At 46.4% G+C, this 20765-nt stretch overlaps 1 protein-coding gene across 1 annotated transcript; it reads right to left on the bottom strand.

Moving 5' to 3' along the window:
• Nucleotides 1-540: 540 nt before the first annotated feature.
• Nucleotides 541-18857, bottom strand: KIF19 (kinesin family member 19). The gene is made up of 20 exons (XM_064673575.1): nucleotides 18716-18857; nucleotides 16417-16559; nucleotides 14075-14185; nucleotides 13078-13165; nucleotides 12347-12483; nucleotides 12072-12197; nucleotides 11276-11470; nucleotides 10353-10505; nucleotides 9369-9491; nucleotides 8365-8518; nucleotides 7246-7420; nucleotides 6688-6877; nucleotides 5847-6117; nucleotides 5554-5675; nucleotides 4622-4764; nucleotides 4051-4156; nucleotides 3101-3559; nucleotides 2652-2805; nucleotides 1898-2005; nucleotides 541-1380 (listed from the first exon to the last, which is right to left on the bottom strand). The coding sequence occupies exons 1-20, from the start codon at nucleotides 18855-18857 to the stop codon at nucleotides 1205-1207; spliced, it is 3276 nt and encodes a 1091-aa protein (XP_064529645.1). The 3' UTR covers nucleotides 541-1204.
• Between the last annotated feature and the right edge of the window lie 1908 nt (nucleotides 18858-20765).

Raw genomic sequence — 20765 nt, 5'->3', positions numbered from 1 at the left:
TGTTCAGCCTTCTGGTCCTTCGAGGGCTTGCGGGTTGTGGGGGGAGGCGTAGTTCCGGGCTTGGCTCAGGAACTGCTGGCACAGGTTTATCTTATACACACTCTGCTTATTTTATCTGTGTGCTCTTTTTTTTCTTTATATCTTTGTTTATCCAGAAGAATCAGCCCTGGGAACAAGTGTTCCTGACCTAGTTCACCATCACACTTCTGCTTTCTGTTTCATAAGGAAAATGGGCTGCTTGCTGGACCTGCTCACACACCTGCATTGCATCCCCACCTCAGGGGTTTAAGACATTAATAAATGCAAGTAATTAAGCTTCCTCATCTTCCCCACAGCAAAGCAAGGCTCATGGAGGAATAGGAAGCGTGCACAATGTCACCTGGTCAGAAAGAGCATGTAGGAAGTTCTTTGCAAGTGCTACAGCTGTAAAAAAAGGCTCTTCCTCCATTTGAGAAAAAGCACAAACCTACCTGAGATTGTCACCTTTGATACTTATAGGAGAGAAGACACTCCCATATGGAGCACAGAGTCACCATTCAGTGCAATGACCAGAACCATTTTATTTGCATTATATTTAATAAGTCCGTTATGGAATAGGCTGCTGCCTGGAGACTTTTGTTCCAAAAAGAAAACCACATTCCCACAGTTTACCTCCAGGCTAGTAGCTGTTATCAGGGTCTTCACTTATCACCACACTGCCTCTGTGGCTGCAGCCAGGTCTGAAATGCTCTGCAGATACACGAGAGCTTAGAGCAATCTCACAGCCAAACATCTGCTTACCCAAACAGCATTCCAGGCATGCATCACACCTCACAGCTTCACAGCAACACACAGGGGCAGCAGGGAAGAATGGGCAAACTATTCCTCAGGCATTTACATTTGTTTTTAATAGTCAGGGAGCCTTCTGGATGCAGGAGTGGCATCCATACCTTTGCCCTGGGAAAAAAAAGGCAGCTTGGTCTCAATGCTGATATCTTCTGGGAGGCAAACAGTGCTGGGAAAATGAGGTTTTCTTCCTCTCTTGGGCTCTCTTAACACCCTACTTGTCGTAAGATAACAGCTAGAGCACACAGTACAGAGGACAGACTTGAAGTAGGGATAGAGAAAAAGTATTCTACAGCATATACAGCATATAAGGTTCTTCTCCTCCCTGCTCACCTCCACTCTGCTTTTCAGCATCGCGACACAGAAGCCAAAATACATTTTAAGGCACATTTCTCCTGCATCCACTTCCTTGACTTCCAGCAGTCTTGAAATTGCAATCCCTTGGGGCCACAAAGAGTTCCTGCTCCCTGGGTGACTTGTATTTAGTCTTGGGCTGGCTCCCCAGGCAGGTGACTGGCTGCGGCTTTTGCCGCCTGCTGGCACCATCTGCAGGCCCTGCAAGCGAGGGAAGATGAAGAACTTAGTCAAGTTTCTCATACTTCAATTTGAGTCTCATTTCCAGTTGAAATGGGGAAGAGACAGATTGCCACAGGCTGTGGAGGGCCGAGTTTGGCAAAGGCACTGGGATCTGCACGTTGCTGCCTGAAGAAGATCCCAAGGTGACACCTTGGAAGCAGTTATGTTGACATGTGGCTAGCTGAGATTAAATTTTGTCCTTTACATATGGATTAGACTGGGATTATTAGCACCTCTGAAAATGTTATTTTCTCTTCCTAGGAGGTTATTTTTGGCTAAGAGGAAGATGTTTCTTCTGGAACATTGCCCGTGTCATCTGTTGCAAAGAAAAAAGGCTTAAAACTTGGCCGCAAAACCTCTGCTCATGTGACTGCTTTCCCAACTGGACCATTTGTGTTGCATTTACAGCTCTTTTGGTTCAGATTGCAACAGAGCAAGTGCTGAAGAGTATCACAGTGCCTCCTGAGCCAGCCAACCTGGTATTTTATGCACTCACCCTTGACTTGTTTCTGAAGGTCTTGTCCTTTGACATGATCAGCATTGCTGTGCTGGGTGGCACTTGCAGGAGCATTGCCTTTTGGCAGCACCTCAAGTGGAGTCCCCTCTGTCGAAGGCAGGGAGAGCTTTGTTATAAACAGTGCGAGCAGAGCAGAGTTTAAAAGCATTTTGTAATGTATGAGTTGCTAATAGCTAGCCAAAATAAATTATAGCATTTTAAATCAAAAGTTAGCCATTTTTTAGTAAAAAAAGTTAGAAAAACTAAGGAGGATCAGTTACACCCCTTGCCAGAATGGGGAAGGATTCTGGCAATATTTCAATAGGATTTGGGTGTCCAGTTCTCCTAAACTCATCCTGGCCTTGTGTACCTGCACAAGGCAAAACAACTGAAGCTGACAGATGGTCAGCCCAGCTTGTCATGTCTCGGTATCCTTGCTGAGGTTTGGATGTGAAACACAGACTAAACTGAGATCAATCACTTGTTGCACATAAACACAACTGAACATTAATTCTTCCCCATAGGTTACAGGCATAGCTGAGGCAGTGGCCTACAAAGGATGTGCTTTCTTACCCATCAAAAATCTACTTAGACCATATAAAAAACAATCAGATCAGCTTGCTAATTGTTCTGATCATTAGTGTTTACTTTGGCTTATTTCTCACATGACAATCCATCTTCGACAGAGCTGGTGCAGGATGTCACCATCTGTCAGAGATGATATCAGGCACAGACAAATCTCTCTGGCCCCTACCTGACTGGTGGCTGGCAGGAGCCCTGACCTTTGTGGCAATGGATACACTTCTCGCAGCTTTTGACTGATGGAAGAGGCTGGCTCGGCGCAGGTGGTTCTCACAACCTGTGTCTGTGTTGGGGCCTGAGGGAGTCCAGGGCTTAGCATTTGAGATCTGAAAGACACCAAGTGGAGTTAACCTCAGTGGTGATGTCTCTGACCTCTGACTGTTGGCACATTGTACCAAAAAGATTCCTTTCCCACCTGACCGGCTTAGCTTGCTCTTTAGGCAGGAGGTCAAGGGTAAAGATATTTAGAAGAAGAATAAAGATATTTAACTTATTTCCCCATGCAGTTTGTACTACATTTCTCTTCCTGTATTTAAAAACCACCCTAGCTTCACTGGGTCTATGCCTCCTGCTCAACCCATCCCCTTCAGAAAGAAACACAAAGGGAGTTTATGTTCCTACCCTGTGGAAGTTCGGTTCAAGAGAGCGAGATCTTTTCTTTCTGGCTGTCCTCCCAGCAGACACCTCCTGGTCTCTCCTGCTCCTCAGCTCTCCCCTGGCTGGGGAGCACAGCTGGCTCCCAGCTGTGGGCTCCAACAGTAACCCTCCAATACATGCCTTGTCTCTTGTCTGACAGTCTGGGATAGAATTGGCCTTTGGATACTTCAGCTCAAGCACATCCTCCCCAGAGGTGTGGACTAGGGTGGCTTTGCTCCCAGGGTCTCTGTGCTGGGCTCTGGAATGGCGACTGGCTGCAATGAGGGAGATGCTTTTGGTGCTGGTGGCAATTTCCTCCAGGGTCTCTGGACTCCATAGAACAGCAGCAATGTCTGCAGGTGACTTTTTCCCATGGAAGCCTAGAGAGGTGGGGGAGTGCAGCCTGGGAGTCGACTTCCCTGCAGCAACATCTGTTGGTTTCTGCTAAAAATCAAAGCAATTGCAGCGTAATTTGCTTTTCATTCAATGCTTTTATATTTTCCCCCTTCGAAGCACTTTGAAACACTTGGAAGACATTAAATTTCACCTGAAATATTGTTACAATAACTTCTGTGCACAGAGAAACAAAAGCAAAGCTTTTTGACTGTGTATCTCCCACACACAGCCATGGCTACAGAGTCAGTCAGCCAGTGAGCAAGGAACTGATGAGCTCCTAACTGTCCCTCCTCTTCCAGGGTGCTGAGTGAACTGGACACACTGGAGACGGGTGAATCACACAGAGTGCCTAAATTGGAGAAGGCAGTTAAGCCTTGGCCTCTTAGTTAAATCCCAGGTTTTAAACCCAAGGCCAGTGCTCTAGGAGCAATTTTACCACCTTCCTCACATATTTAGCTGCTGTGCATGTTTTTGTCATCACAAGAGCAAGGTGCTTTCCACATCAAACGTGCCTTGAATTCAGTTCCTGCCATACTGACCTGCTGAGCTGGGCTTTTTGGCAAACCAGAGAAAGTTGGGCTGATGTGGGTGTCCAGAGACCCCTCCTTCCTACAGGGTGTTGTTTTAGCTGACCTGCAGCTGCCACTGTGAACAGAATATGCCAGCAGGTTATGAGATGAAAGCACAGGCCCCTTATCAACAGGGAGAGATGCAACATGTTTAGCTGAGAGCTCTCAAGCTGTGGAGAAAGCCAGAAACCTGGCAAACATGATAATAAAGAACACAGCAAGGAATACTTCAGGATTCATGAAGGAGAGATATTTTGTCCCCTGATCCTCACAAACTTTGCTACTTTATTTGATTTAAATGCTTGCCCACCAACAGAAGCAAATTGAAACTTGTCCCATAGCCTCTCTCTGCAGAGAAGGCTCCTGCTAAAACATGGAGCTGCTTTGCAAGAACAATGTACCAGGAAAGTCTCTTCTGGCAGATTCCAGTTTCTAGAGGTCCTTCCAGTTTGATATCTCCCAGCTTTGTGGACTTAGCTGGGAGCTACCAGGTCTCTGTGCCCTAGAGAATAAGTCTAATAATAAGAAAGACTCACATTACCTGTCTGAGTCAAGGGTGATGGAGGGAATGTCAAACTTCACCCCCCAGGGAATATCCTTCATGTTCCCAGGCAGACCCTTTCTGATCTCATCTTTATTAGGATCCAGATGCTGACTTACATCCAGAGAAGGGCTTTTGTGGGGCTGCAGGAAGAGGGAAGAATGAGACCCTCACCAGATTTTTCTCACTGTAAAGCCCCTTCTGCAGCCCAGGCTCTCAGCCTGCATCACAAAGACACCCTTGATACCCCATGTGCTTCTGCATAGTTCCAGCCACCTGCTATTTGCTCCCCTCCTGTAGAGGGGCACTCAGAGTAGTTTAATTTCTCATATAACAACATGACTAACATTAAGTTTATTATTCAAGGTGAAACCCAACTCCTTGCCCTGTTCATTCTAGACAATCATAATAAACAGGAGACGCTGGTGCTTGGACTCCCTGCTGAAGGCTGGCAATTTCCTGGCAGCCCCTTACTGTCTCAAAACACTGTTTTCCAAAGAAAAAGGGGCCAGCAGCATCTTTCCATTCTGTCAGGAAAGATCTGAAGACCTCAATAACAACTGTGCCATGAGCAAGTAGATGTCTCTAGGTAAGAGTCTCCTTCAGCAGTCCCTTGGAGTGCTGCATGTTTGACCATCTAACCTTTGCTTTTCTCTTTGCAACCAAACCAGCTCTCTCTCAAATCTGACACAACAGAAGCTGGGTCATTCACAGCACTGCCTGGGTGCTTCTGTGCTGCTAAAAGCCTTAATTCTCTGAGGTAAGGGGAAGGAGGGAAGGAGAGTAGAACTCCAGAAGCAACATGTTCATAAAACAGTGTGCAGCTTCTGACTGGCACCAGGACCCAGCCAGGTTTTCTGTGTGAATCCATGGCCATGACAACATCATGGGACAGTGTGAATTCTCCAGCACAACAGGCTGCTCTGCCTTACCCTGAGCATGCTGGACATCAGTGAGTGTAGCAGCAGCAGGCGGTTCAGCACCCCCTCCTCCAGCTCAGAGAGGTGCAGGTGGTGTAACCTCTCCAGTGTCTCTGGGACAGGAATGTTCTGGGCTGAAGCAGAGATATGGAGGAAGACTTAAAAATAACTCCTAGAGAAACAACTGAGAACTGTGAAGTCATGACACCCAAGACCATGTTTTCTGGATGGATTGTTCTCCAGTTTGCCATCAGAAAGCAAAGCTTGGAGATAAGGACAAAGCAAGAGAAAAGGTGCTGCTTTACCTTTTATCAGCATATGTTGCTGCTGAATAATTTCTTCACAGAGTAACAAGTGCTGCTGCAGTTGCTGGATCACAAAATCCTTCTGGCACAATAGATTCTCCCTGTACAGTGTATTTGCCTGAAGCTCTGTGTTGCCAAGCTGAAGCTCGTGGGCTCTGCAGAGAAGCCTGAGCACCTCCTGCTGATCCTCACTAGTGATTTGTCTGGGGAAAAACTCCTCCATCTGGGAAGCTTTTTCCTTGGCATTTGCTAAGTGCTGCTCCAGCTCTGTCTGAAAAAGACAGATAGGGGTTTGCCAAGGCAGCTCAGCTTCTTGGGGCAACAAAGGCATTTGAGCAAATCTTTGCTGTGTCCTTCATGCTGAGATTGAAGTAATATCTACAAGAAGTATTTTGTATTTTGCTTGTTCTACTACCAGCCACCATATTTCAGTCATGGCAGATATATACAGATGCACAGTCCTCACCTAGAGGAACTCAGATGTTAATGGGAACTATCCAAAAAAACAATGACTAAAAGCAATTACCAACACATTGAACAACCAATGACTGACAAACCCTCAAAATGGAAAGGATTAGCTCACTTATAGGTAATACAAGGCCAGTGGGTGCTTTTCCCTCTCCTAAAAACCACAAGGACACAGGGATGATGCAAAGATCAATCTTTCCATGCTGCTTCCTTCAGCACCCCAAATTATTTAGGAGTCCAGCTGCCCCCCTGCTTCTGTGGTGCGAGCCCAAATCCACATGAACCTCTGAGTTATGCTGCTGCCATCCTGCCCTCAAGCACCCACCAGGCAGGGGGGAGACTAGAAATCCTAAGGGCACCTTCACCTCCTCACCTTCAGGGCCGCTGTCTTGTGCTGTTCTGCCAGCAGCAGGTTGATCTCTTCTCTTGCTACTGTAACTTCATGCGGTTCAGGTGAATTCATGACATCCACTTCCCTGTCTTCCTCCTCCACTATTTCTCCTTTCTCCTCCTTTGCTGGCATGTCATCCTTACATGCAACCTGAGCCTTCTCTCGTTCCCAGCTGCCAGCCAGAAAAAGAAAGGAACTTCTGGGACATAGTGACATAGCTCTAGCGGTGCATAGCCCTTCATTGTGTCTGTCCAGCTTGTTCTTCCATGGCAGCAGCAGAAATAATTAGTCCAGGCTGCTTTGGAGCTGGACAAACCACTCAGAAGAGCACAGTTAGCTTCCTCCCCTTTGGAAATTTGTAAGACAGGCCTCCTATGTGTTCTTTCCATGGGAAGGACAGTGCTTTTCCCCACTTTTAGTCTTGAGCCTAAACTCGATGCGATATGTGCTGGTTGCCTTATGGAGCTACACCTACTCACTTCCCATGGCGAGTTTGGAGGTCCCTGTATACATTGTGCTGGAAGCTAAGGAGGCACTCACTCAGCAATTGTTAGGAGGTGCCTGCAGGTATCCACGTGCAGCTCAGTGTTGGTGTTTTCCAGCTCCATCAGGCTGTGATGCATCTCCATCTGCTCCCTGAAAGCCCCGATCAGCTGCGCCTGCAAGGTGCTCATTGCTTGGCTGCTGGGTGCCTCAGAGCCCTGCTGCCCCTCTGCTGCAGGAAAAGACATTTCTGAGCTGACATTAGGCCAGGTGAAATTCTGTGAAGTCCCCCAAAAACTACTCTGGGACCAAGCCACACGTTAAAAGACATTCATTTACAGGACTCTCCCTCATTCTGCAGTCTTGTCAAGTTCATCACGTGCCGAAGAAATCTGGTATAGCTTTATATTATTAGCAATAAATAGGGCTCATTGCCATGCTTTTGTGAATATTAAGAGGATACTGCATTGCAGGGACATCTCTTCTCCCTTTCCACCCACCAAAACCAAAAAGGTATCAGTTTTCTGTGCTTGTTATCTAGAAATGACCTTGGGTACTGGTAGCAGAGGCCTATTATATCTCATCTCTAGTCTGTCAGCGAACTTGACTATTTTTATTTCATTTCTTGCCAGGTCCACTGACAAAAGGAACAATCCCTGGGGCAGAACAATCAGTGTTTTAAAATCTTCGCCCTGCCTGTCTCTCTGTTTTTTTCTTTCTTTAATTACATGCAACGAACCATAGAGCAGAGCTCGGTGTCCTGACACAGCCTCAGAGCCCATGATGATGCAGGCTACAACAACTCGGTCACCTCTCTGTGACAGACAGGACTTCCCCCAGCAAATGCCACCATTTGATGTCAAATCTCTTTTCAAGGGCGGGTTTGTGAAATGTAACACATTTTAACGTTGATGGAGATGCTGAGAAGGGTGATATCCAGAGTCACACGGTACATCAGAGAGAGGCTCCTGCAGAAAAACAACCTCAGCTCCCCCACCTGCCTCCACTGCCCATCAGACTGTGTTTTCCACTTCGCTTCTCTACAAGCATTGCTGAGCTTCCCCCAGCCGTGTCTGCACGGAGACCCACCAGGCACTGCCACAACCCACCCACACAGCTCCTCTCCCACTCTTGTCCTTCCAGACACCCCAGAACCGTTCCAGCTCCTGGCTCTACCTTGCAGAACCCCGAGGTCAGGGCCAGCTGCACTTTTCTCCTTCTCCTGGTCCTCGACCCTTGCCTTCAGACGCTCGATCTCCCTGTGGAGCTCCGCGATGATGCCGGTGTACTGGTCCATGTGGTAGGAGATATTCTGCAGGTTACACTTCACCTGGGGAGCCAGAATAGGTGAGTGTTGGTCCCATGATTGGTACAAGGGCTGCAAACAAACCCAGGCATTCAGCTGGAGAGCACTGAATCTTGTGACGGGAAAGGATTTTCCCTCATGAGTGGGGAGACTAAGTTAGTGGTTTTCCCTGATCCTTGGAAATTCCCAAAATATGACAGAGAAAAGCCAGGGAGCCTGTGTCCACAGGAAAAACACATAGATCCAGAAGGAAGGAAAACCTTGTTGTAGATCACTGTTCATCTTCCTTCACCCCATGAACCTCTCCATTTTATTCTTCATTGCTATAGGCCTTTAGTTCCTCTTCCAAGCCCAGCATCTGCACTGGGACATTCCCAATACACTGTCATCATCTTCCATCCATCATTCCTTGTGGTGTGCACCCAGATCCATACCAGGCACATCGACCTCTGCCTTTCCATTATTCTGCTCCCATCTTTTCACCTTCAGATTCCTCTTCTCATTCACAACCCAAACAATTTGCTTTCCACTGTTCCCTTCATCTGTATTTCTTCTCTCACTCACACTGAGCCCCTACACCAACCTGCACTGCCCCCTCCTGAAGTGTGTTCTCCCTTCACCCACCACATTTTCTATTTCCACTTGAAAGCTTTTAGTCATAGAGTCATGGAATGGTTTGGGTTGGAAGGGACCTTAAAGATCGTCTCTAAGGCAGGGACACCTTCTATTAGACCAGGTTGCTCCAAGCCCTGTTCAACCTGGCCTTGAACAATTCCAGGGATGGGGCAAGCACGCCTTCCCTGGGCAACCCGTGCCTCACCACCCTCACTGAACCTCTAAGCCCAAACTCCTTGGGACTGGTTTGCTCTGGTACCTGTGTCTTGATGTTTTTTGCTCGGTAGGCATAGATCAGGGTCATTCGAGATTCTTCAAAGGAGGAACTGGCTGGGCTGATGTGTGCAATCATAACGGTCCTGCTGTTGCCCCCTAAGGAATCCTGGAGGGATGCAATGTTGGTGTGGTTAGCAGGGATGTGACAGGGTTTTGCTGCTCAGTGCTAACCACTGTGTCTGGGTACCCCTGCAGTTCATTGAGATTCTGATGGAGAATCCCAATTAAGAGTGAAGGAAGTGCTGGTAAAAGACCATTCATTAGGCCCTCTCACTACCAACAGCCAAATCAATAAGTAATTAACTTGCTACAAAAGAAGAATTTTTGCAAGAGAATTGCAATTTCCACAAATGCACTGGCAGCTTCTGAATTCCACTCACAACAGGAGCCTTCAGTTTCTCTCCATCTCTCCTCCTCCCCACTATCCTCTAGAAAACACATCTGTCATGCAGCAGCAGCGATAGCTCAGCACCAAGGCTTGAGGGGAGGTTCATAAATGAGGTTGTAAAGGATCCATAAAATAACCAGTGTGGCAAAGAGTGTGTCTGCAGCCTTTCTGATTTCCTAAGGGAGAGACAACTTGTGACAGCACACAGTCACTCTCAGTCTTCCTTCCTCGTGCCCCAACAAATTTATTGGCCAATTTCAGCCAAATCTTATAGAAGGGATAAAACATTCAAAGGCAGTAAGTTAATTTAAGGAATCCCTGGGCACTTGTAAGCTTTGAGATGTACAACCCAAATCTTTAGGATTGCTTTAACCCTATAGAAGGTCCTTCCTTAATCACAGAGATCACATGTTACAGGCACAGCTCTGTCCGAGTCATTGCAAAGCTCACGCAAGATCCTAGAGGAGCATTCCAAGCTGGATAATGGCAACGCACAGAGATAGTCAAGGATCAGCCCTCAAGCCCTGATCTGAGCAGTGATGCCAAGCCCCGTGCTGGGTGCAGGGGGCCGTGCCCCACCTTCAGCAGGCGGGTGAGTTTGCTGTCCCGAAAGTTGACAAACTGGGCCCGGCTCCCGCCCTTCTCGCTCAAAGCGTTGATGCAGTTGCCTAAAGCCAGCAGGGAGCGGTTGATGTGGGCTCCTTCCTTCATCCTCTTGCCCCGGTTCTGAGTCTGTTGGGAGGAGAAAGTGGGAAGGGGGACAGACAGACAAACCCCATGCTTGAGAACAGTGGGGCTGCACCTCAGGAAGACGTGTGGCATCACCAGGGCAATGCCTCCTGCAAAAATCAACCTGAAAGTGCTGGGTTAAACCCCACTCTGAGGCACAGAGGTGCTGATAGGAATAAGTTTCTTGGAGAATGGCCCAGGTTTGACCTCATAGTTCTTAAAAGATAGCTATTAATTATCTTCTAAAGATTATTTCAGAAATTAAGGTGCATAACTACATCGCTCCAGAATTCCTGGTCTCAGTAAAGATACTTGGTATGTAAAATCTCTCTTCCTCAAATCACCTCCCCAAGTTCAAGCATTTCCTCCTTCCCATAGGAGCCAGCTGACTTATTTTCCACCCACCAGCATCCCTCTATTCCACCAGCACCAGCTTTCTCTCCAACAGCCCAGCCAATCCCTGCCTAACAAACCACAGCTTCTCTTCAGATGTGAAATTCGCTGCTGTTTTTTTCAGACCTGAGGGAAGGCTTGAACCCAAAAGCAGATTTACGTTTTTCCAGTTACTGCAGCTGGCCTAATAAAAGGTACCGCCAATATCTCCACACTGAGTCATGATTTTCAGGCTGTCTCAGGTACAAACTACTCCTCTGAAGCAGCAGAGAAGCGCACAGTGCTGCTCCTCACCCCAGGGCCGAGGGCAGGCAGAGCCCGCACAGCAGACCAGGGAATCGAGCCAAGTCTCACCAAAAGCTGCCAAGCTCTGGCTGTACCTGAGCTGCTCTCTCTGACCCTGCCAAGTCGACCATGAAGAGCTTCCCAACCCGCACTTCCTCGCCAGTCTCCTTCCGTGGGCTCCTCCGTGTCACCGTCACCTGCAGCACCGCGTGCGAGCGGGAGGACGCCCCGTTGGCCGCCGTGGGCTCCTGCGTGCGCTGCTTGTTGCCTTTCGTCAGCAGCTGCATGATCTGAAGGAAGCAGAAGAGCCCGTGGACATGCACAGCTCTGCCTGAGCCACAGCACAGCGTTCCCTCAGACTGAACCCCTCACCCAGGGCACTGGCAAACCCTGTTCTGCTCGTGCAGGCAGGGGTTTGCTGTTGATTTTCCCCAGATCTCCCCCTGTGGCTCATGGGGAGTGCGGGTGTGTTGTGTTTGGGGCTGTTTTCTGTGAGGCCTGCTTATCTCATGTCCAAGGCACATGTTTAAGTGCACATCAGCGTTGCTCAAGGGGGTTTAGTTAATTCTTCTCACTCTCCAACTGGTTGTTGACACAGGTACACAAATCAAAGCACTCCTGCCATTCCCAGAATGCAGGGTGCACCTTGGGGAGGCAGAGCTAGCAGATGGACAGCTGGGGATTTTACCCTGGTTCCTACCCCTTGCTTGACTCCCTGATCAGCCCTTTTCATATAATTCATCACATTAATCCAGTCCCACCAATGTCCTGCTACAAAATGTCCTTACTCCTGAGTAAGCACAGGCAATAGGAAAGTGTCAAGAAATTTTAAAGCCCTGCTGCATGAAAGCACAAACACCCTCCCTTTCTGCCCACTGCAGACTATAGTACCTCCTGAGCATTTGTAGTGGAGACTTCTGTAATTCCTGCTATCTGGATGCTGCCTCTGGAATCCTCTCTCAGGTCTAAGAACCCCGAGGATGGGTTCAGGAGGTCACGGATCACTTCGTTATAGATCTGAGGGTAAGAAATGGCAGGTTGGTTTGAGACTAGCACTGGGTCTTTAGGGTTGAGTTGACCCTGCATTTCAATGGACAGACTCAGATACCCCACTTCCCATTACAGCTGTTCCACAGAGGCTGGATCCAAGGCAGCACAGACCTCACCTCCAGGTAGGACATGGAGACTGTGTAATCCACCTCCTCAGCAGTGGCTCCAAGGCCCTTGAAGAGGTCACCAAGAGCACGGATGTAAATCCCTGGTTCACTGTCCGTGCCCAGCATCGTGTAGGTTTTTCCTGTTCCTGTTGAAGATAAAGAGAGCAGCAGCAAAGCCAAACTTCCACTTGAGAAAGTTTCCACAACAAGTGATACCTGGTTTCCTAGGGATTTCTGTGCTTTACCCCCTAATTTCCTCCAGTTACTCCAGTTTCTTATGCTGCAATGACACTGCCTGAGGAGAGACACGGTGCATGCCATCCAAAAAGAGTGGGCAGAGGCCTGGCAGATGGGCAGACAGGTAAGGTAACTGCTCACCGAGGTGTTCAGAGCAAGAGTAGAAACATATTTTCATATACTCTGTTCTGTATAAATGCTTTCTACAGCTACATGGGTTCTCCTGAGATCAGCCTCCAGCATTGCACAGATGCCCTTATTACCTCCTCCTTTTAATGGGAAGATTTGTCTCTACTGAATTCTACCTCAATTAAGTGACTTTTCAAATAAGGCAGCTTCACTGTTACTTTGGCATTTCAGTGAGGTTCACTGTTCCCAATGAGAATGGTATTTTAATGCTTCACTCTTGTCCTCATAGCAAGCACTTAATTGGCTCAATATTTCTGGCTTTCACAGTGATATTTTATTCATCTGGAGCAGTACAGCTACAGGAACTACTTTACCTGTCGGACCGTATGCAAAAATGGTTGCATTGTATCCAGAAATAACTCCTTCTATCAGGCTTTTGGTCGTGGACACATATACTTCCTCCTAATTCAGTCAAAAAAGCACAGATTTTCGGTCAGGCATAACAGCTGTCCAAATATCCTATTACTAATTGCATTCCCCATTATTTTCTCACTTTATTTTAGAAATTTCCTGGGCTTTGGAAGGATTCTCAAGCTGTTTGAATTCTGATACATCATCAAAATGAGCAGAAAAGCACAGAGGTTTATTGAATTTTCTAAAGGCAGGTAAGGTGCAGGATCCTACTGAAAGAAATAACCTTAAATATGATTATTTTCTGAACATGAAATACTGTGTCTTTTTCTTTGTGTCTGCTGAAGAAGGGAATAAATTCTCTCCATGACCTTATCCTTTATGGAGAAGTGCCAGTGAGCCTCCAAAAATGTCTTAGGTAGCATGCAAGGCTTCCACTCTGAAGCTGGATGTGAAAGAGAACACAGATGACCAAACTGCTGTGAGAAGTAAGGCTGTGTTAATCACAAAATGCAGGTGCTGATTAAATCCTCACAGTGTAGCTCATACCTGTCTGCAAAACATGGCTCAGTGAGGGCACCAGAGCTCCCTCCATGAGCCTGTAAAACCACAGAGGCACAGGGAAGAGCTGTGTGAGCAACAGAGCCAAAAACATGACAATGATCTCATTCCCCAGAGACTTTGGGAGACAAAGCTCTTCATCCCTGCTCAGGTCTGTTGCCCCTGGGGAGGCCAAAGCAGGAGGCAGAGGCAGACTGAACACTGCACGTGTCTCCCCCCACTTGTCTGGCAAAAGGAAAACCCTCGCAGCCCTCTCACCTTCAGCACTGTCACCTTTTATTTGGGTGACATGTGGCCTCTGGGCTGTGCAGTTCTACTCACCTGCCAAAAACATTCTTCTAAGCAGGGAAAACAATTGTAGTGTTAAGCCTTTGGATTAAAAAAAGGGAAGGCTGTTACCTGGGTTGCTGTGTGATCAAAAACCATGTCAAATACAAAGGTTTTTTCTCGTGATCTGTTGGCTCGCAGGATGTCATCTGGATCTTCACTTGGATCCATCAGGACCACCCTCTGTTACAGGACAAAGTCAGAAGAAGAAATGTTAGGTCTGGGTTTGGTTAACAGCCTGTGGGGATTCCTTGCAGCACTATCCCTTGGCCAGGGGAATGCTGCACTGCAGCTTTGCCTGGAAAACACTTACACACACAATGCTGAGGCTGACAGACTTGGTTTTGCAAGTGATGTTGCAACTCCTGTAATTTGGAGAACTGCAAAATGCTTTGAAGGTCTGTTGAGCAGTGGAACGGTCGCTGGCATTGGGCAAGAGCAGTGGCTGCAGGGACATGACACCCAACAGGCCCCCATGCAGGCAGGGGGACACAGGACCTCTTACCTCAATTTTCAGCTACGATTCAGACAGGAATTATGAAAGAAAATAGTCAAGTTCTTCAGGAGAAACATTGCCCAAAGTCATCTGCCAAGGCCTTTTGTGCAGCAGGACTGATCGAAATATCTGCATTGCTCAGGGACAGAAACTTCATTCCATTTCTGGCTTTTATGAAGGAAAAAACAAAGGTAGGAGAGGAGTTGCAGCAGGTTACAGAACTGGTTCTGTTTCCTTTCAGTCCTTTAGGATCTATTTTAGTACATGATTATCAGAGTGTATTATTACTGTGGAGAATGGGTTTCTGCTCCACTGAGATGGCTCATAAGGAGATGCTCAAGGCTCAAGGGAAGGACAGAGAGCCCTGTGTCTCCTGCTCCAGAGCAGCCTTCACTCTCTCCCAGGTAAACAGATCATTAGAGCATAGATCAACCACTATTTGACTGACAGAATAACTGCATTGGTGCACCAGGAGAGAGACAAGTATCCAGGACAGGTGCCCATGGAGTTCAGGAAATGTCAAAACTTGGGGTTTTCTTTTTCTTTTGCATTTCCCGCTAAATTCCAAATCTCTAACAAGTACCTCCTTGATTTGCAAGTTTTCAGTTAGCAGAATTACTTTTCTGTTGTTGCTTTTCTAAAATTCTTTAGTTTTCGCTGGTCCAGCCCAGGCCTTAAAACCTGAAGCAACACAAGAATAAACTCCAAAGGGAACTCCTGGTTTGTCCTCAGCAGCAGGATTTGCCTGCAAAAGAGGGACTGACACTTAATCATGTGCACATGCAACTGTGACAGGCAAGAGCAGAGTTTGGAGAATGAGGTCATCATGTTTCCTTTAGAAGTTCAGGAGCATTTACTAACACTTTCAGGCCTCTTTTACTGAGCTCTTGTAACATCCAAAATTTTGCTCACAGTGTATCCATGCATCCAAAGAGTCCTTTTCCAACCTGGGGCTACTGTCTGGTCTAACCAGCAGTATTCTAAAAGCACAAATCTTCTGATATTGCATGGAAGCATTAAAACATAACAAGCCACTAGCAGAGTCAGTTTTGAGTTAGAGTTAATAAGCAGACAGAAGCAGTTCTAAATGAGTTCAGCTGAGAGTAAAAATAGAAGGGAACATAAATGCAAATCAAAATACACCAGGAAATCTAAGTACTTCAATTGCCCAGTCAATTAATTTGCTTTCATAATTACAGTTATTTGCATTATTAAGAGAAAAGCATTCTCATAGACAGAAGTTACTCAGACTAATGCAATGCACATTTCCTTCCCAGATTTCCATTAGAGAAAATAGATCTTGGGGGAGATGATGCAAGTCTGAATAAGCTGTATAAAAATAAAACTAATATCCTTGTGAGATTAATGGCTGCTTTAAAAATAGAAAAGAAAAAAAAAAAGTATTTCACGGGTAAGGTGCTAAACAAAAATTGCATTTGTAAGATAATCCATAAAGGGGAAAGAGAGATTCATGTTCTCTTTGCTTCAGAGGGCTTCTATCATTTGACTATTGAGTGGAGACCAGATATATTACAGAATTAGTGTGTGTTCAGGAAGGGTTCAGAGATAGATCAACTGAAGCACAAAAGAAAATAATGGGATTTACATTGAAAATGAAGGTAAATAACAAGGACACAATAAAAATATGTAAACAGATATAGCAATGTAGAAGAGGTAAGTGGGGGCCTCCTGCAATTCCTGCCTCTGAAAAAAAGGGAGCAAGAGGTGGGAAAAAACTGGAAAAAAGAGGTGCCATTGCACGAGAAGCTACGTCCCTGCCGTGTCCCAGCAAGGGCAGGGGTTTTGCAGGATTTGAAAGCAGGTGCTTGCACATGAACCAGGAGAGCCAGAGGATTGGGGTGGCCCGTGGGGTACCTGGCAGAGTCCCCAGTGCCCGTGGTGGGGGTCCCCAGCTCACCTGCTCGCCCACTCTGCGGGCAGCGAGCGCAGCTCCCTCCTCCACTTCGGCCTCACTGAGGGGTCGGATGCGAAGGGCCACCTGCACACACAGCACACGTGGCTTGGCTGTGCTGAGGCCACCCAGACATACCTGCAGCAGGGCTCAGCTCTGAGCAGGCACCAGCAAGGGCTACAGCTTCTCGCTGCGTCTCTTCTGCTGATCAAACTCAAAACCTTAAAGCTTAAGGCCTGGAAGTTTAAGGAAGTTTATAAAGTTTAAATGAGTTCATTCTCTCGTGATTTGCACTTTTATCTTGCCAAATTCTTCCTCCCTCTTCCCCCGTTTCTGCCTCTAACACAGCAAGACTCCGACTGATTGACAGAGAAGGTGGCAGAGTGAACTCAGCCGTGTCATTGCAGCTGCCAGCAGGAACCTTCGGAGGTCTGGGACCGTGGTACCAACAGTCCTAGGGCTGAGCACGATTACAGATTCCCCTGGTGCTTCCAAAACACTGATTAAAGTTATCCATGACAAAGAAAGGGAATTGCATTTCACTAAGTACCCATTTTGTTTAATCCCAGGTAGCAATCCTTATGAGCCTGTTCAACCAGATCAGAGCAAGTTGGCCCTGATCTGTGCAGTTCCCACAGGGTTCCTCAGGAGCTGGAATTCATTGCAGGACTGATTATAAAGTAGCAATTAACTGCCAGTGCCTCGTGCCACAACTCAATCAGCCAGAAACACGCTGCTTTGCTTGAAACACAGACGATAATTTGACTCGAAGATTTAAAACACAATGGCACAACCTATTTGTCAGCATTAATAATAGACAAGAGCACATGTATTTCAGCCTGTTTAATCTACATGTGAAGTCATAGAGAAAATGTGGTGTCACAGATCAGCTGTGGGATTAATTGGGCCCCCTGAAGCTGAGGTCCTGCTCTGGCCCTGACTCACTTTGCAGCTGTGGCACAATCCCAAACCTGTGTGCCTGGTGGAGGGTCTATTTGAAATCCCACCTAACAGCTGTCCTTGAGGTCTCAGTTAATAACAAAGATTTGAAAAATTTTATTTTCACTTTTCCATGGCTTTTTCTCCCCTTCCATAAAACACAGCAACATCCCCTTTGCAGCTCCTGCCAGGAGAGCTGATGCTTCTAAAACACTGCACAGGAACAACACCGCATCAGGAGGGTGGGTGTTATCAAAACAGACTCGTTCTACAGCCCCACCAGTTACAAGCAGCTAGTTTCTATAGGAATCAGATTTATTTCCACAATAACAAGCTATGTGTCAATCAAATGAGAGTTTCACAAACAGCTCCCAGTCTTAAGTACTGTAGTAGCCAATTTTGAGTAGCTCCAACAAAGGAACATTTCTTCACTGGGAACATCTCCGAGTACAAGGTAAGCTCCTCAGCTTTGGATAGCTTTTAATATTCACAAGAATAAGTTAATTGTTGCAGTTTCATCATCTCCCTAAACACAGCTGAGTGACACCGTTATGAGCATCTCATTCCCAAGGGCTGAACTAATCTCTTAAAAGCATTTAAAAATATTATCTGGTACACCATAATTCCAAATTCTGCAGGAGGCAGAGGGGATCGTGCAAGTCTCTCTTGAACAGACTTAACCTTCAGAATGGTCCAGTTAATCACAGTACTTGTGAGCCCCAGCCAGTGAGGGTAAGAAAACAAACCCAAATAAGCAGCATGTGGAGCTGGGTCACACCAAGTACTAAGGCTTTTCCTTGCATTAGAGAGGAATGCAAGGTATTCCACATATTATTGACTTTATTTTAAGCGATTCCAGTTTGAGCAGGGGTTTCTGTGCTTGCCCCAGTCATGTTCCAGCACACTGTGAGAGCAATGCTTCAGTTTAACTGGGAGGCACAGGGTTGAAGGTTGAAACTTGGGAGAGGATTACATTTTCAAAGCATTCCTCTTACTGGGATCAACAGAGAGATGCAGGACTGTAATTCCAGCTGCTTTTGGCTGTTTATTGTGAATATGTCAGACCCCAAAAAGACAGGCACACTGAGGACTAACTACCATCACCACCTGCCAGGTTACCCAGCCTCACCTGCCCTACAGCACATTTTTTTTCCTCTGCAGGACACTTATACACAACTTTTGCTTTAAATCATGCCCAGTTAGCACAAGTCTGGGTTTTTCTCTGTGGTTCCTGGACCACAGAGCCCAGGAACACCAGAAGACAGCTGGAGAACACGATATGTAAGGATACTGAAGGATGCCAGGGCTGGGTACAACCCAGCTGCTCCTCCCCATCCTATTTCCTCCCCTAAGCAAGTGGACTCACCATCAGCTGCTGCTCCTTCATGGCCGAGGTGTGGGACGATCCCAGTTCCGGGCTGGGGGATTTGCCCAGGGAGGAGCACATGGAGCTGGAGCCCTTCAGGCTGCAGAGGCAGGAGACTGAACGGTTCAGAGGCAGCAGCCATCACCCCAGGGATGGAAGGAGAGGCAACACCTGAGTTCCCCCAGGTGGGAGGTGACTGCAGGCACAGGGAGAGGTGGCAGCCACACACTGAGCCCCGGGGCAGGAATGGGCTACAGGAAGCAGCACCTTGCACAGGAAACAGTGAAAGGGGTCAGGATCAGCAAAATGACCCCCCTAAAAGCCCAAATTAAGGCCCAACTCACTGAGCAAACTTCCACTGCACTGTCACTTCACACACAGTGGCATTTCACGATTCCCACATTCAGGAAGTCAATCCCCTTCAGCATTTTTAGTGTCAGTCCATTCATCACAACCTATTAAAAAATCACAAAGACAAGATCATCCTTTGTCTTCATTATTTATTGACAGTAAATGAGTCAAAGCTCATGAAAGTTACAGTAAGGCTTTATAAAAAATATTAGAATTTAATTAGTTAAAGCTTAGTATAGGAAGTGAACAAAATTTGTTCTGTGGTTTGCATTAAGGGCTGTAGGTGGTTAAAAGGTCATGAGAATATTTATTACAAATTCAAAACGAAGACTGTGAGAGTGAAGACTAGCCCAGGATTATATGAATTGGTCCAGTTAATCTTGCTATTTAAGAACAATCATTAAAAATACTTTATAGAATACATTAACAAAAACAATGAGAGATACTATCTTAATGCTTAAGGTTTGTTTCCCTTCCCACCCAAATTCTGGACCCTTAAGGGCACTCAGTGGAGGTACAAGAGCTGTTGAAAGCCTTTTTCCCCAGCCTTATATAGCTCTAGACAGTACCTGCAAACCTGCTTCTGCTTTGACCATCCTTCTGAAGCCCTAAAAAAGGCACAGGCTGAAAAACAGTGGTGGAGAATGTGAAGCTGCACAGCACATGGATTCAATCCCAGACGACTCTTCTTCCCTACTACAAGTCCTAGTGATATTACAAGATATGCCAAAGGGACTGGTTTAATACAACCCCATAAAGCAATTTCAGTAGCACACAATTTGCAAAAGCATTTGAAGTAAGAAACACAAGAGAAAAGATGCAATAGTTGAAAGGAGCAGCGTCAGAAATCCCAGTTACAGACAAGAAAAGGCCTGAGCTGCTGGTCAGGACACCTTATCAACTTCCAAAGCTCCTGCAGGAGCAACAGTTTTGGGTGCTTTTTCTTTGTTATGTTTTTTTTTCCCCCCCCTCACTTATGATTCACACTTCAGAGAAGCATCTTAGAAGAGAACTCAGTTCCTCTGACACTGCCATTACACTTCATTACTTTGAAAACAGTCAGGAATAAAACACCAGGAATAAAACTTCATTGCGTGGATACGGGAGAAAAAAACCTTTCAGCTCAATTTGTCACTTAGAAAATGGTTGAGAAGTCATCTCATCACAACAAAAGGGTAATAAAAATGATTCCTGCTATGTAAGTTCAAGCCACCATTCTTGAGGGGGATGAGACACTGGAACAAGTTGCCCAGAGTAATTCAGGTGGATGTCCCATCCCTGGAAGTTTTCCAGGCCAGGTTGGAGCTTGGAGCAACCTGGTCAAGTGGAAGGTGCCCCTGCCCACAGCAGGGGGGTGGAACTGGATGATCTTTAAGGTCCTCTTCAAGCCAAGTCATTCTATTATCACCAGAGATCTTTGATGTGTTGGAAGTTCTTCCTCATTCTTTTTCTACAAAGTCTTCTAGAAAGTTTTTTTTCCAGTCAAGTTGAGAAACGAGCTTGGGAAATACTGTGGACAAAACTTTTAATCAACTATATGTTTTATATGGATTATGAATGAACAAATGCAAAACACTGGAAACTAATACAGACTTCCAGAAAAACAACACCCTCTGGTTAAAGAGTGAACTATTGAAACTAGGTCACTACCATGATTATGGAAAAATCATTTTGAAAAGTTCCTGGTGAAGGGGCCATG

This window comes from Pseudopipra pipra, chromosome 16 (genome assembly GCF_036250125.1).
Source record: "Pseudopipra pipra isolate bDixPip1 chromosome 16, bDixPip1.hap1, whole genome shotgun sequence".
NCBI classification, from domain to species: domain Eukaryota; kingdom Metazoa; phylum Chordata; class Aves; order Passeriformes; family Pipridae; genus Pseudopipra; species Pseudopipra pipra.
Note: the sequence above shows the minus strand (reverse complement) of the source record. Positions and strands in the feature narration are given on the sequence as shown.

Coding starts and splice junctions, on each gene's coding strand:
- KIF19 (XM_064673575.1), bottom strand. CDS start 18,857: ATGGCTGCTGCCTCTGAACCGTTCAGTCTCCTGCCTCTGCAGCCTGAA. Junction 7,421..8,364: donor TGACCTCGGGGTTCTGCAAG/GTAGAGCCAGGA, acceptor CTTTTCCTGCAG/CAGAGGGGCAGCAGGGCTCT. Junction 2,006..2,651: donor TCCTGCCAGCCACCAGTCAG/GTAGGGGCCAGA, acceptor TGCCTTCGACAG/AGGGGACTCCACTTGAGGTG.